The following is a 16,106-nucleotide window of genomic DNA, read 5'->3' as shown; positions in this document are numbered from 1 at the left end:
TTTATTTGATTAGTTAATTAGATGATTACACGACCTATGAATTTCTGTTACTTTATTATAACGTCTTCACGTCACTTCCACTTTTAAACTATTTAAAATTACGTCATTTTTTGCTTTACGCGTTAAGAATCGAAACTTCCAACATCTCATCGAATAAATATAAAAGTTTCGATATTTCTAATATGAAGTTGTTAAGACAAAAGTTCTTTATAATAATATATATTTAAAGCGTAACTGAACAAGCATACCAATCAGTGGTTCGTTATATTTAGTGTTCGATATCCCCATATAATGAACTATGCTGAACCGTGTTCTACCTCCAATGAATTCACTAATAAAAATGACATAAAGAGTTTACCATATTATTTCGTCCATTTAACGGATAAACACTTAAGTAATTTTGAAACACTTAATGCAATGGCGCTAATTGGTAATTATGCAGATCTGTTGTTTTTTATCGAGTCTTATGAAACCTCAGACACATTTGTTGTACCACCTTATGATATAATTATTTTGCTATTAACCTTAGTAACGGTATCGAAGTATTACAAAGAGGCAACGGTTAGAAAGAATGATTATTATGTTTTAACAGGGAAGCAGTTGAACAAAAGATCAATTGCAATTTTAAAGAATTATATTGAAATTCTAAATGAATTTGACTGCGGGAAATACGACAGGTACTCTTTGGAACTGTTAAGGTGTCAATTTTTCCTTGCGATTGAATTGATCTTTAACAAAGAGAAGAGAACTGATATACGCAATAGATTTAAAAGAAGAAGAGCTGAGGTAGAATTTGAAATTGAGTATTTGACAAGCTCAGTCGACGAAAATAACGACGATGATACAATTGGTTTTCAGAATCCATATAATTCATATATTCCCTTTTTGGATAGAAATAAAACTGTTCTAGGAAATAAATTGTTTAATATCGTCTTGAATAAACGTGATAGTTTTATTAACTTGCTGATATGGACATTGTCAAATTCCTTAGAAGAGGATACTGCATTATATTTGTCGAGTCAAGAAATTTGGATGCCTATTTTACAAATGATTCTAGATATTTACTTACTACGACATGATTACTATATTCAAAATGAATTGACCAACAAAGGAAATAGTCATTTTTTTAGTAGGGAGTTGTCACGAAGTCCAATTGGTACACTGTTGAGGTCAATTGGCGAAGTAGATTTTATAGAGAGATTTTGTGAATCCGTCTTTATTAATTGTTCTGATAGAAACGATATATTATCGTATCGAACAGTTATGCAACGTATTTATCAAAACGAGAATGTTATATCTAATGCATTTTTACCTAGGGTTAAGTATAGCAATGACTACAAGATGCTCAAATCGATGTCTATTAGGAGGAAAATGATTGGCTTATGCTTTAGGCTTCTTCAAGATTTAGATGATGATGAACGTTTGGAATTACCTAAAATGTCAACTAATACATTAGGAGATAGCATTATAAGATGTGTAATAAATTTTGACAATATTAAGCAATTTAAAATGTTCTTTTATACAGAAATGATTTCAAAAGAATTATTTTTCCTACCAATTTTGGCTGAAGATTGTATATTGAAATTATCCGAAAATTATCTTGAAAATAATAGAGAAACATTAGATTTATGTAGCAATTTCAATAATTCCAAAGCATTCTTCCAAATTTTGGTAGAGTTAATTAATGACGGATACTTTTATATTCCAGAACTTAAATGTAATGATAATGACGCTTATGACAAATCCAATAACAAGGAAAAAAATGACGAAAATAATAAAATCGATGCCAAAATAAAGAAAAGCTTGTATAAAAAATATATCACCATTATGAAAGCTGATATATGTTTAATTGTATTGCTTCGATTTTTTATATATGAAAATAGCAACATGAACGAAATTAAGGCTCTGTCTTCTTTCAATAATTTTTTAGCAAGAGTTAAAAAATTAGATTCTGAACGACTCAATGAATTTGGGGATATTGGTAAAAAGGAAGAAAGTGTTGCACTGTTTAGTAGAGTTAAACTATTATTTTGTATTTTGTAATTATTATTTTGTAATAATTTTCCTATTTTAGAATTTAATTTTTTTTCAATTCTGCAAAATCTACAATAAACATTAAATAAAACCACTTTGTTGAGAAACACATAGATTCAAGTAAACACATTTCTTGTAGACAATGTATGGTTATATGCACCCCAAAACTAATGTATTTAAAGTATGAAAATTGAATATTTATTTATTTCAGAAATTGTATTGCTTACTGTAAATTAAAATAATTTCTCATGCCAGCCTATTTTATGTCGCTCAAATATATTAGGATAGAGAAATCACTCTAATAAAGAAAACAATATGACAAAAAAATAAATAAAACAAGTATATGATGAATTATAAATAGTAGTAAACTTTGTTGTTTTATAAGCTTAAACACCTATTTTTCTTTTATTATGGTAGATGAAAAATCGAAAGAAAAAAAGAAAGCCCTGTAGGGGGCTCGAACCCCTAACCTTGTGATTAAGAGTCACACGCGCTACCGATTGCGCCAACAAGGCTCTTATTTGTTGAAGTTCTTCCAAAAATGTGACATATCACAAAAAATGAAGAAAGTATTTAGAAATACATCATAAAACAAATGAGATTTGGATATCTTTATGAATTTAGATTTTGTTCAATTTAGGACGTCACATTTTCAATAAAGAAATTTACATCAATGAAATTTATTAGGATGCCATGATGATACATCATATATTCTCTCAGTAATCTTTACAGAATTAATCATAATGATCATATACTCCGATTACCAACAAAGCTTAACTAGTCAGAAACGGTTTAGCAACATTCATTTGATTTAATACTGAATGATAATAAATTATAATTTAAATCCCTAAAGCAATTGGTATATTTCAAATAGTAAATAAATAGGCAAAGGAAGCGGTAAGCTCCAGTAAGTTCCAGTTATTCATTTCCAATAGTTTTTTCTACTATACTATGTGTTCTTTCAGAAGAAAGAAATCAACATCTATCTAAAACATGATTCTAAAGACCGCATATTCTAACCTCTACTTAACAATGACTATGAATTTATATTATATGTATCTGTCAAGCTAATAGAAGCGTCACTAATGAAATTGCGCTACTCACCTTTTATTAAAGTATAATAAGTACCCTTTAATTGTTAAACGAATTTTGAAAAATGAGATAAGTAACTTACATTAGTATGCTCACGAGAATTGACTTATGATACATTTTTTACAATTGGTTTAATTGGGCATCTTTGATATCCAATGTAGTTATCATCAATAATTATCTTTTCTCATTTCCTTCATTACCGCCTTATTAAAGACATCCAAGGATTATGATAGTTACACATATCATAGTGATCTATATTTTATATTGCTGGAAATTCAAAAGTTATTATTGATCCAATCATCATTGATAACAATTGAAGATAGTCTTACAACCTTTTAAATAGAAATCTTTATGCTATATAGTTGCGATTAAGATTTCATCTTTCCATCTCGATCCTCTTTCATATCTTTTATCAAGGATCTTTTATTTATATAATTCCATCTCCTATTTAATGGCAAGACCGATACATATAAGCTGTTGAAACCCGATCAAGCTAATTATTGGATCCTAGAATTTAATCGAAGATATGCAACCTTACAACGCAAATTTGTTTGAAATTCGAAAGTGAGTAGTACTCCCATATCTAATATCCAACAGCCCTTAAGCCATTAGATTGCAAAAGCTGTTAGTCGCTTGATTTTTAGTAAATATTACTATATTTTTAATATTATATGAAGTCTTATCAATAATCATGCAATTTTGTCCTTATTATATCGAAAATGACTTCTGCCACGATCAAACAAAACAACAACTACAATATAATGCAATTCCATTATTATCAAGGATTAGTTACGTCTATATATAAAAAATAAATCTAATGAATAAAATTAAAGAGCAAATTTTATTGTTATTTTTAAATTTGTTGATATATGTTAACTGTACATAAAAAGAGTATTAAAGAAATCTTATGAATTAAATAGAATGAGATATTATTAATCAAACGATATTAAATTCGAGAAATTTACTTAAGCTCTTCTTCTGAAACGTCTGCTGGCTTGAGAAGAAACCTTGGTGACAGATAATGGCAATTTCAAACCTAAAGATTTAACCAAATCAGCAGTTTGGTTGTCAACGTTCAAAACACCGTTAGAGTGAGACAAGTCCAAAGCAGAAACTTCTGGGACGTATTGATCCTTTCTTTCTCTTTCTTCTTCTTGTAACTTGAAAGAGATACCTCTAACTGGACCCTTTTGAATTCTCTTCATCAAGTGGGTAGTGTAACCAGCGATCTTGTTTCTCAATCTCTTGGATTGGATGGTAGCGATTTCATCACACAATCTCTTGTTGGTTTGGAAATCCAAAGTCAACTTTGGATAGTAACGTTCAATCAAAGCCTTGGAGGCACGCTTAACAGTCTTGGTTCTAACTCTACCCTGTTAAAAATAAATAAGTTTATAATTTGATAAAATTATGAGAAATCATCAAATTAAATATACCTTGTTAGTAAAACATATCTTCAAAACTTAAAAATATAAGTATTAAATTCTAGGTATCGCATATAATGAGAATAATCTCAAACCTGATATCTAACCTTACTTCAAATTTTAATAATTGTATTATCTTCTATAAAAGAGTTAATGCCACAACTGATACCAATCCACCATATGTATTACAGCTTTTTAATATATTAAAGATCCTCCACTTTTTTAATCAGATTGCACTGCCAATTCCTATTTTCCACCCATTACATCTTGTCAATATCATAGTATATGTCTCTCAGGTTTCTATTATCACACATGCTCTACCCAAAACAACCATATTTCATTTATAACATACCATTTTGTTATTGGTTTATCTCGATGTCTGGCTATCTTCTAAATTGAATAATAATGTATGTATTGAAATTTATATACAAGTTTTATATTAACGTATAAATTTAAATTACAACAAGTTCAATCATGAAAAAACAGTAGATAGATAGTAATGGAGGCCATCAACTGGAATAGAAATGATGTTAGTTACTTAGAGAGAGATAGTATCATTGACAAGAAACAACAAGATTGGTGATGTTGGATGGGTTGGAATAGTTTCACCTTTACAATTGCAATTAGAATTAGAATAAAGGTTTAGCTGAGATAGAGAGAGGGAGTTAGTATTCATGAATTGATGATGCTTACAAGAAACAACGATAGGATTGAGAGAAGTTAGAACGTTCTCTGTTTCCCACGTTCATTGTCATATCAATTCAGTCCATCCATCTAGCACACCAACTAAAGAAATTCAGTTTGGTAGTGCAATACAAAGAAACTGAAACTTTTTCATAAAATTTCGTGATGAGTAGAAGGGACAGGTTTGCGTCGGTAGTTTTAGAAAGGCTAAAAAAAGCCCAGGCCGGGAGCTAGGCAGAGCTGGGAAATAGCTAGGCAGAGTTGCGCTGGGCCGAGAGAGATGACAAAATCGTTTTCTAGAAAGGAGGAATGATTACGTATGTGCTAAAGGACAAGACAGATATGATTTTAGATTCTTGAGTTCAAGAGGATAACTAGTTAACATGTCTTGGTCCTGTACATGTATGGTATCTACATAGCAATGTCTATATTACTACTGCCATTGCTCTCACATAGATGCTCCTCTCCCACAGCATCTAATAACCATTCTCACCTATCCAGTAAATTAATGATAGCTAAAGCTTGTTCTTGTTGTATCGCTAAGTGAGTAGTAAGTAAGACCATCTCTACAAGAGCGGAGCTCACATTTAATTTCTGCTTCAAAGCGATATTTTAAGTAAAAACTAAATTAAAATAAATTCAAATTTCCGCATTTTCCCCGAACGGACAAAAAAAAAGAGATAAAAAATCGCTTTCTTTTCCAAAGACAAAAATGTACAGGTGTAATTTCCTACCAAATATGTACGGATGTAAAATAGTCATTTTAAATACATAAAATCACAACCAACGATATTCGTTTGAAAGGATTTGTTATTCTTGGAAATAACAAAGAAAAACCAAATTTTACAAAATTCATCGATAATGTAAATAATGTGCATAAAATTGTAGATATATATAATATAAAATGTATACATTCAAGATGATTAACGAATGATTCAATACGTGCTTATTTTACCCTTGTAATATACTTTATTCTGTACTGACTGGTTCGATTTTGGTTTAACTGAACAAAGTTTAAATATTGTCTGTTGATTTTGTACTTTTAGATATTACTATTCTAGCACCGTTAGATTTTAAGGTTTTTTTGAAAAAAAAAAATAAAAAATAGTAAACTATATATTGAAAAGTCGTGTTTTGGTAATAAGAAGAACCCTATTTCATATCAATTGTTATCCAAAGCTTAGTAATATAGAGGTCCAAATCTGTAAATTATACTCGCAATTGACCTTTTTATTTTTTTTGGTTAACTGAAAAATCAACACCAACATTGAACATCGCATTACGCAAGATCAACAATTACCACTACCCTTTTTTCATGGCATATTAGTGACCGCATTGTATTATTAGTTCTTAAACGTTAGCTGTCATCTATTCTCTATTATTTTTTATTGCATTGGATTCTAACCAAATATCTTAGATCCACATCTCATCTCATTTTTTTTCATATCCTATTTTAATTATACTTTCATATTGAAACGACAACTATATCATTAACCATGTCAAATAAATTTCACTGCGACATCTGTTCCGCTGATTGTACCAATCGAGTAAGAATATCGTGTGCGGAATGTCCCGAGTACGATTTATGTGTGCCTTGCTTTTCACAAGGTTTATACAATGGCAACCACAGACCTTTCCATCCATATAGAATAATTGAAACAAACTCATATCCTATCCTAAGTGAAGATTGGGGGGCCGATGAAGAACTTGCATTGGTCAAAGGGGCCCAAACTCTGGGTTTAGGTAATTGGCAAGACATTGCTGACCACATCGGAAGTAGGGGCAAAGAGGAAGTCAATGAGCATTATGTGCAGTACTATATAAATAGTGAATACTACCCAATTCCTGATATTACTAAAAATATAGAAGTGCAGCAAGATCAATTTCTAGAGGATAGAAAAACTAGAATTGAGAGGTTCAGAGAGAAGCCTTTAGATCCCCCAAGGAAACCTGTTGCATCGGTACCAAGTTGTCATGAAGTTCAAGGGTTTATGCCTGGTAGATTAGAATTCGAAACTGAATTCGAAAATGAAGCGGAAGGTCCTGTAAAAGATATGTTATTTGAAGCAGATGACCAACCTCTGGATATCGAGTTGAAGTTAACAATATTGGATATTTATAATTCAAGATTAACTACAAGGGCAGAAAAGAAAAGATTACTTTTCGAAAATAAATTGATGGACTATAGAAGACTTCAGAGCATAGATAAAAGAAGATCAAAACAATCAAAAGAATTATCAAATAGAGTTAAACATTATGCTAAATTAATGACAGCCCAAGACTTTGAAGAATTTAGCAAAGATTTATTAGAAGAATTAAGATGTAGATCAAGGATTAAACAACTACAAGACTGGAGAAGCAATGGTATCACCACATTAGATGCAGGTGCAAAGTTTGAAAGAGATAAACAAATTAGAATAGCTACATTAGAAAAATTCGGAAATTCACATTATCCTGGCGGTAATAGTGGAATTAATGGGAATGCTTCTGGTAGATACAGGTCAACTCCGAACCACAGATCCAGTGCAGATTATTCGCAGAACTACAACGAAGGTTCAGCTACTGCAGGTGGTGCGACACCAAACACTACAGCTAATGGTAGAAGGAAAAATATGACAATTAGTGATATTCAACACGGCTCCGATTATGGATTATTATCACCAGATGAACAACAACTTTGTGTTCAATTAAAAATCCTACCAAAGCCTTACTTAGCAATTAAGGAAGTAATCTTTAGAGAGTTGTTAAAAAATGGTGGTAATTTAAAGAAAAAATCTTGCAGAGAATTACTAAATATCGAAGCTGCTAAGGCAAATAGAATTTATGATTTCTTTCAAACCCAGAATTGGATATAGCATCATATGTAACAATATCTATACATTCACATTAAATTTGTAAGTGTAACGTCGATAAAATAAAAAGCTTAAATAAACTTAATGATAATTTTTACTAATTCAAATTTATGCATTTTGAGTATTTTACTATGTATATATACTTTTATAAAATATGACTTTTGAAATCTCAATCTCCTGATATGTCGTTTTTCCCATAAAATTAGGGGAGGTTATCGATATTAGTTTTTTGTATTATGCCTCCTAAAGTTTCTTGATAATTTGGTCCAAGATACCATATCTCGAATCATCTTTATCTAAATGACACAAGTAATTTTCTCGTAGATATGAAGTATACGATGATTGAATTTCAGTTAATACGGTGTCCTTCAACTTGTTCTTGTATGCGAAGTATTTCTTTACTGATAATTGCAATTGATCAATATCAAGGCTTTCCACATCGATGAATCTTATATTTAATGTTATATCCATAATCAAATTCTTGACATACAATTCTGGCAATTCATTTGGTAAAGACATATCATGCATATCATTTTTCCAAAATTGTATAATATGATTAATCAAATATACCCTATCCAAGTCATCAAACTTTTCAAATAGCGCCACATATTCTAATGATTTTTCAAATAGATATTTTACCGTATCTTTTCTCAATTCCTTATCTAATTTCATATCAGAAACGGCATAATAACCCATATGCTTATTAATATAATATTTACCTAAAGTTTCAATAGCAATATCAAAAATTGTTAAAGCGATATCACCATGTAATGCAGGGTTTGTATCTTTATCACCTAACATATTCATATCTGCTTCTGGTAATTCATTTAATTTATCTTTCATGGAATCACCAGTGGATGGTCCTCTCTTAAGGTAACCTGAAGCTTCTTCATCACCGTCACTTTCGGCATCATTTTCATCGTCAGCATTTTTCTCTTCTTGTTCTTTCAACATATCTAATTCTTGTTCTCTTTCATTTATTAAACCCATTACTTTTCTTCTATTAATCAATTTTGTAATAAAATTCAATTCGAATTTAACATACTCATACCATAGTTTAGGCTGATCTGCATTGAATCTCAAACCATTTTGGAAAACTGTTCTACAACTTTTGAAATTAGCATGGACTTCATATTCATATTTAGCACAACTGATCCAAACATCAATATTTGAAGGATGCAGTTTGATCAATTCATTATAAACGTTATGGATTTTCTTGTATGAAGTTTGATTACCTCTTGATTTCAAATAATGCAAATACATTGCCCAAAACTTCAGATCTTTTGGAAATTTATTACAACCTCTTTGATATATGAACATTATTCTCTTTTGCATAGACCAATCTGAAATACTGTTTGATTTATTAGCTTGTAAGATTCTTTTCACTCTTTTCAATCTCAAATTATCCACATTTGATTCATAGGTGACATATTTAAGATAATCATTGACACTAGAACCTCTTGAGTTTAGTCTGTGTTCAAAATTAGTTCTTTTCTTCATAATGGCGGAAACTTCATTCTTGGTAAATAGTTTTTTCTCTACCAAATCATCCAATTCAGGAATACATTGTTCCAAATAGTATCTCGATTTTGAGGACATGCTGACTTTATCGTATCAATATCTTGTTTTATATCTATCGAATAGTTATTATCGTGATATCGAGATATCCTTTCTTGTATATTAAGCATATATAAATTTCAATATTAAAATAGATGCAGATGAGATGAGATGAGATGAGATGACCTTTGGAATTTTTCACTTTTCAAAAATTTTCAATATCGTCGACAATGATACAATCTGTAATTGTACTAAAGAACGTCTGTAACTTATAGTGGACGGGATCTTTTGAGACACCATAGTATTTCCAATCAATATAGTAAGAATCACATTAAGACAACTGGAATATAGAACATTGGTTACAGAAATATATTCTTTTATTCAGTTTTCCATATGTAACATGACTGTCATTTTACATCATCTATTAACATTTATACATTGATGCGTACATACATAGATAACATACACACGGCAGGAATACAAAGGAGGGTAACATTGAACCACAGTTCCAGATCTCAATGTCAAAGATTCAAGTGACTATACACCCATACATATTCAACAAATCAGAAATGCAGTAAAAGGTACGGGTGTAAAATACAAACTACTCTTTTTCTTTCTTTCGACAATTTTCAAAAAAGTTCGGGCGAAGCTGCCATTTTTTCAAGTATTTATTTATATACATGTCAATATATATTTCTGCCTGGTACTGGTTTCTCCCGTCTTATTGTCAAAAACGCTTCTCGACTTCATCAGAGGAAAAGCATCAATCAGCTTGCATCGGGATGCGACACTCATATTTCGCTACATCCACATACCATAGAGAAGAGACGAAGTACGCACTGTCTATACTATCTCTCTGTCTCTCTCTCCCTCATTTTCACGACGTACGCATTAAACATAGAATATGCTGTTTCATATCTTTCGTATGGCATTGGGTTCTCCTCCATATACATTGTTACAACACTTTTTCGTCTTTGCAAGAAATCATACTCTTACCATCTCTCCTTCTGAAAAACAAAACTCGTCCTAACCGAGAATAATTGTATCTCTGCCTACAGCACGCATCTCCTTCTATTATCCTCCTTCTAGCCTCGCTCGCCCCGTCGCAACATCCCGTCTACCTCTCTCTGTAATTTTTCAAATTTTTCAAATTTTTCAATTGCAAAGACGCACCTAAAATCTTGTCACTCCCTCATCGACACTCACTAACATCACCATAATATCAATTAGTTCAATCATCATTGGCAAAAAGTTTCAGTCAATATCGAAAAATCTACTCGTTATTGTAGTGGTAAATTGCTGGTTCTAATACAATCTGTGAATTCATCAATTAGTTCACAGACTTATCGATTGATTGATTGATTGAATGAATGATCGATTGGACTGGACTGGGTTGATGAGTTTCAGCAAACTGACCAACTCTCTCTCTATCTTAGAGCCTTTGCTATTGTTTCCTTTACTGATGTCTTTGTTAGAGTTTGGTAAATTCTTGTCAATTATTATTAGCCAACTTGTTCAATGAAAGATTGATGGAAGTACTTGGTTAGCTTTTTAAAAGTATATCGTCAACTATATTAGTACTGTATCTTGTTAATTAGTATAGTTTATTTGTATTGTAGTGTTCATATAATAGAAACCATTACAGAAGAAACGGGTAAAGATGTCTTTAGTTGTCGCTGAACAAGGTTCCTTCCAACACATTTTACGGTATGTTTAACTATATCTCCAATCGAATTGGGCTCTATTTAAGTGTGAATTAGTGTTTTATGTTCAACAAGAGTGGGAAACATTAGATGAAATGAATAATGAGAATGAATATCAGTATAAAAAATATATACGTTTTTGAGTAACGTGAATTTTCAGTATAGCAAACCAAGATACCAGAAAACCATGAATTAGAGGTAATAGAAATGAATTTAGTTGATATGAAATAAAGTTACCATTATATTGAGAATTGACTATATATAGAGTGTTCATTTAAGCCATGCTTTTTTTCACTTCACTGAATTGTATGGAAAAGAAAATTTTCTTTCTGCATAGGACACCTCATGATCTATGAATACAAAAAACTGAATATTCTCTCATACCATGTTCTTTCAGATATCGGTTCTCTACAGAATATAAAACGATCACCATATAATACACAGCAAAAAACAATTACTAACAATTTTAATTTTTCTATAATTTTTTTTATTACAGTTTGTTGAACACTAACGTCGATGGTAACATCAAGATCGTTTACGCTTTGACCTACATCAAGGGTGTTGGTCGTCGTTACGCTAACTTGGTCTGTAAGAAGGCTGATGTTGATTTGAACAAGAGAGCCGGTGAATTGACCCAAGAAGAATTGGAAAGAGTTGTTCAAATTATGCAAAACCCAACCAACTTCAAGATCCCAGCTTGGTTCTTGAACAGACAAAAGGATGTCAACGACGGTAAGGACTACCACTCTTTGGCTAACAACATCGAATCCAAATTAAGAGATGATTTGGAAAGATTAAAGAAGATCAGAGCTCACAGAGGTATCAGACACTTCTGGGGTTTGCGTGTTAGAGGTCAACATACCAAAACCACCGGTAGAAGAAGAGCTTAAACAAGTTCATTACAAATATAATAACAAGAAAACTTTTATTTGTGTTTATGTAACTGTTTTTATACAATTTCTAATTTGTTTTACTCTATTCTAACATATGTATAAAATGAATAATATAATCATTTACTATTACTTCTGAAGCTTAATTTTTATTATTTGGATGGGATATTGCAGTTTCCATTACTATATAGCAATTATTATATAGCAATTATTATATAGCAATTCCAATAGTGTATAACTTGAGTTTCATGTAGAGCGTTAAATTATATTTTATATGCGTGCTTCAGTATATGGATATCTATTTATATGCGTTAAATATGTAAATTAAGGAAATTTATCAATGATGCTTAACAAAATTGAAATTCCTTACTACATTTTGATTCAATTATCTCAATGATATTTTAGAGGTCGAATCAAATGCTAGTTTTAAAGTTTTGCCGTTATGATTTTTAAAAGGTGCACCGTTTTGTTCTTTCCCTAATCCGTTTCTATAGTTATTGATCAATCTGTTGACCCTGTTATTTGGGGAGGTTTTAATTGCCTTTAAAGTGCCTTTGCCACCATTGATATGGAAGGTTAATGCTTGTGGACCCTTAACAGGTTGGTTATTATTTTGTAGTGACGATTGAGTTAATGAAGAAGAATCAGGTAAAGTTATGGCAGCGGCGGCGGCGGCGGCAGCAGCCTCTTCTTCTTGTTTGGCAAGTGCTTGTCTTTTCAAGGCTTGTCTCTTATTCTGGAACCAGATTTGAACAGCCTTTTCCGACATGCTACATAGTTTGGATAATTTTGATCTGGTTTCTTTATCTAGTATTGGAGATACTGAGAAATGAGCATGTAAAATATCAGATTCTTGAGAAGAAGTTCTTCTTCTTTTCCTACGAACCAGTTGTTCATCGTCAACCTTAGGCTCATTTTTAGGATATGAGTCAGGCGAATGAGTGACAAATGCAAATACCTTTTTACTATTTGGTAATGGTTCACCTTTCCTTATTGGAGAAGGTGCGATGATATCAATGTTCTTTGCAATTGAGTTACGAGCAGCGGATACATCTTCTGAAGATACGTCACTATGAGATCTTTTCAAAGGCACCGGTGTAGCAGCAGGGGTTAATGTTTCAATAGAAGTGAAAGTTTTTTGATTTGAATTGTGACATTTGACGTCTGTTTTATTTTTCACTATTAATGGAGGGATAGAAGGGATTCTTTGGATTGGATCAATTGGAGAATGGAATAAATCTCTATTTAATGGTGGCAATTGAATCTTATTAGATTGTAAAGTATTGATGGTATTGTCGTTAATGCAGGAAAGCTCGGTAGCTTTCAATAGAATGGATAATGAAGGTAATAATGACATCTTTGTGTGTATGTGTATGTGTATGTGTATGTGTATATGTGTGCCAGCACTCAAGTGTATGATGTTGATGATGTTATGTAAATTCTCAAGGACAAATTAGAAATGTATTACATATCAAGATCAGAGATTAAGTTACATCCCTCTCTCCTTATATATATTTGTATATGTATTAATGAAAATGTATATAAGCTCTTGAATCAATTGATCTTTTTAACAACTGATGTATAACCATAACGAGAAAAGTAATATATGATACAGTTTTAAAGTGTCACCCATATAATATCGCGTTTCCCAATAGATGCTTAAATTAATACCTAAATAGATAAAACAGTAATAAAAAAAAGGCAAATAACTAAACTGATACGAATCGAATCTGTAGACATGATCGACCAAGAAACAAAATCTCAAATGGATTTCTCAAATCTTTACCTACTAAGGTAAAGGACCCCACCCTGGATTCACCACATAACCACCAAAAAACAACGCTAAAGAACCACTAATGAGATCTTGTCAAAAAACCTAACAAATACTACTTCACTGCAAAACAAATTCTTAACCATCTTATAACAATACAATGCAAAAACTTCGCGTTCACCAAATAAAAGAAACTAAGCTGTATATCCATTTCAATCAGCAACAATCAGCAACAATACAATGCTATACAATACAATACTGTAAAAGCAACTTTTTGGTGATTACGTCTTAATTACTCTACCCAAACAGGCAAACTAATTTCGAAATTAAGAGGAGACAGAAACCAAAATTAGACTAAATTGAAAAATTTCGAAATGTTACAAATGTTACATACAGCACTTTGACAAGATCTGATCGTGTTTATTGTTTCGAACCAGAACAAGAAAGACCACACTTCAAGTGCAAACTCTAAGTGCTAACTGTTGAACAAGGAAGCTATATCGATATATGTTCAATACACACACGAAAAGTAATCACCCTGTTGGAATACCCAATTTGGTTAAAGTGACCGATTGATGGATGGGTTGCTAGTTATTATGTTACATTCCATGATATATCAAAAATCGATGCTTGTCTTGTCGTTTTAAAATGGTTTCGAAACTGATTCTTATCGTCTATAATCTCGAAACTCATTTCTCGTTAGTTACAGATAGGTTTTACAATACTACAAACTATTTCTATTCTTCATCCCATTGTATTTCACTTTGCTTATACAAATATATGAATATATATAGATGCATAGATGGTTTAAGAACAAGTTATTGAACTTTTGGTCTTGAAGTGGTCGACTTGGTTGGTCTTCGTATGGCATGAAATACAACATGTGTGTATGTGCCTATGCCTTTTTTTTCTCCCATGTTCTTGAATACGACATCATTGCATGGAATGGTTCTAGTTTACAGCTCTTCGTTGCAAAAGTTTCTTGTTCTTATTGGTTTCTTGATCTATGTCCCATCCTCGTGTTTATGGGGTTATATATCTTTCTTTTACCTTGTTTCCTTCGATATCGGTATCCCCAAGGGTATGCAGTTTGGGCTTATCATTTTTGATATTGTACGTTTTGTAGTGGGAAGGCTTTTGAAGAGTCAAAACTTGAACTCAGTTTAAAAAATATCATGCTGTTATTATAAGTTAGAGTTTTAAGAAGTTGTTTATTTTGCTTGTAGTGTTTCGTCGTTGTGGTCTTTTGGTTCAACCGTTTAGTGCATAGGCATATAGTCAAAATAGGGTAAACTCTTATTCATTAAATCGATATGAGTTCTGAAAAGAACGATACTGATAAACCTGTTCCACCGAGGGTCTCCAGACCATGGTGGATGGCATTCATAAGATATTTAAGATATTTCGTTACCATATCTAATATAATCATGGCACTTCGTGGGATTCAAGGAATTATTTATGGTGGTGCCTCCTACAATGATGCAATTTCATTTGATATTGTGCCAAATGTAAACTTAACTAGCAACCATATTCAAGAACTACAAGATTTGAGATTATCTCAAAATACCCCCTTTATTATAGTAGACTCCGACACTGGGAGAGAGAGAACTTTGCATGGAAGATTCCTACACATCACTGATATACATCCTGACCAGTTTTACGAAGAAGGTTCATCGATAGATAACGTTTGCCATCAGAGTGAACCAGATGATAAAAATGATAAAGCTCCCATCTTTGGGAAAGCTATGGGTGGCTGCGACACTCCAATGAAGTTAATGGATGCCACCTTAGATTGGATCGCTAAAAACTTAAAAGATAAAATCGATTTCGTCATCTGGACTGGTGATAACATCAGACATGATAATGATCGTAAAAACCCAAGAACAGAATTCCAGATCTTCGATATGAATGAATTATTAGTAAACAAAATGAGAAATATCTTCTTAAATCCAAATAGTGAAGACCCAAGGGATTACGATGTGCCTGTAATCCCAAACATTGGGAACAATGACGTATTCCCACATAATTTATTCTCTCTAGGTCCAACTTTACAAACTAGAGAGTTTTATAAGTTATGGCACACTTTCATTCCTCCCGAA

The 16,106-nt window shown here is 31.8% G+C and overlaps 6 protein-coding genes, 1 non-coding gene and 1 pseudogene across 7 annotated transcripts; 4 read left to right on the top strand and 4 right to left on the bottom strand.

Annotated features, from left to right (window-relative positions):
* Positions 1-291: 291 nt before the first annotated feature.
* Positions 292-2,043, top strand: NSE5 (Smc5-Smc6 complex subunit NSE5; the record flags this gene model as incomplete). The annotated part of the gene is made up of 1 exon (XM_001646722.1): positions 292-2,043. The coding sequence occupies one exon, from the start codon at positions 292-294 to the stop codon at positions 2,041-2,043; it is 1,752 nt and encodes a 583-aa protein (XP_001646772.1).
* Positions 2,044-2,476: 433 nt separating this feature from the next.
* Kpol_1023trna2 lies at positions 2,477-2,549 on the bottom strand. Its single transcript has one exon. It is a non-coding gene; the product is annotated as a tRNA-Lys (tRNA).
* Positions 2,550-4,091: 1,542 nt separating this feature from the next.
* On the bottom strand, positions 4,092-4,905 carry RPS17B (40S ribosomal protein eS17; the record flags this gene model as incomplete). Its single annotated transcript, XM_001646721.1, has 2 exons — positions 4,092-4,499; positions 4,903-4,905. The coding sequence occupies 2 exons, from the start codon at positions 4,903-4,905 to the stop codon at positions 4,092-4,094; spliced, it is 411 nt and encodes a 136-aa protein (XP_001646771.1).
* Positions 4,906-6,730: 1,825 nt separating this feature from the next.
* On the top strand, positions 6,731-8,089 carry ADA2 (chromatin-binding transcription regulator ADA2; the record flags this gene model as incomplete). The annotated part of the gene is made up of 1 exon (XM_001646720.1): positions 6,731-8,089. The coding sequence occupies one exon, from the start codon at positions 6,731-6,733 to the stop codon at positions 8,087-8,089; it is 1,359 nt and encodes a 452-aa protein (XP_001646770.1).
* Positions 8,090-8,329: 240 nt separating this feature from the next.
* On the bottom strand, positions 8,330-9,685 carry UTP6 (snoRNA-binding rRNA-processing protein UTP6; the record flags this gene model as incomplete). Its single annotated transcript, XM_001646719.1, has 1 exon — positions 8,330-9,685. The coding sequence occupies one exon, from the start codon at positions 9,683-9,685 to the stop codon at positions 8,330-8,332; it is 1,356 nt and encodes a 451-aa protein (XP_001646769.1).
* A 1,618-nt stretch (positions 9,686-11,303) lies between these two features.
* Positions 11,304-12,236, top strand: RPS18A (40S ribosomal protein uS13; the record flags this gene model as incomplete). The annotated part of the gene is made up of 2 exons (XM_001646718.1): positions 11,304-11,350; positions 11,843-12,236. 2 exons carry the CDS (start codon positions 11,304-11,306, stop codon positions 12,234-12,236), a joined length of 441 nt encoding a protein of 146 aa, XP_001646768.1.
* Positions 12,237-12,621: 385 nt separating this feature from the next.
* Positions 12,622-13,593, bottom strand: Kpol_1023p80 (uncharacterized protein; the record flags this gene model as incomplete). The annotated part of the gene is made up of 1 exon (XM_001646717.1): positions 12,622-13,593. The coding sequence occupies one exon, from the start codon at positions 13,591-13,593 to the stop codon at positions 12,622-12,624; it is 972 nt and encodes a 323-aa protein (XP_001646767.1).
* A 1,727-nt stretch (positions 13,594-15,320) lies between these two features.
* Kpol_1023p78pseudo overlaps positions 15,321-16,106 on the top strand; it is a 2,356-nt pseudogene continuing 1,570 nt past the window's right edge.

The sequence above is a fragment of the Vanderwaltozyma polyspora genome, genomic scaffold (genome assembly GCF_000150035.1).
Source record: "Vanderwaltozyma polyspora DSM 70294 KpolScaffold1023 genomic scaffold, whole genome shotgun sequence".
Lineage (NCBI taxonomy): Eukaryota > Fungi > Ascomycota > Saccharomycetes > Saccharomycetales > Saccharomycetaceae > Vanderwaltozyma > Vanderwaltozyma polyspora.
Note: the sequence above shows the minus strand (reverse complement) of the source record. Positions and strands in the feature narration are given on the sequence as shown.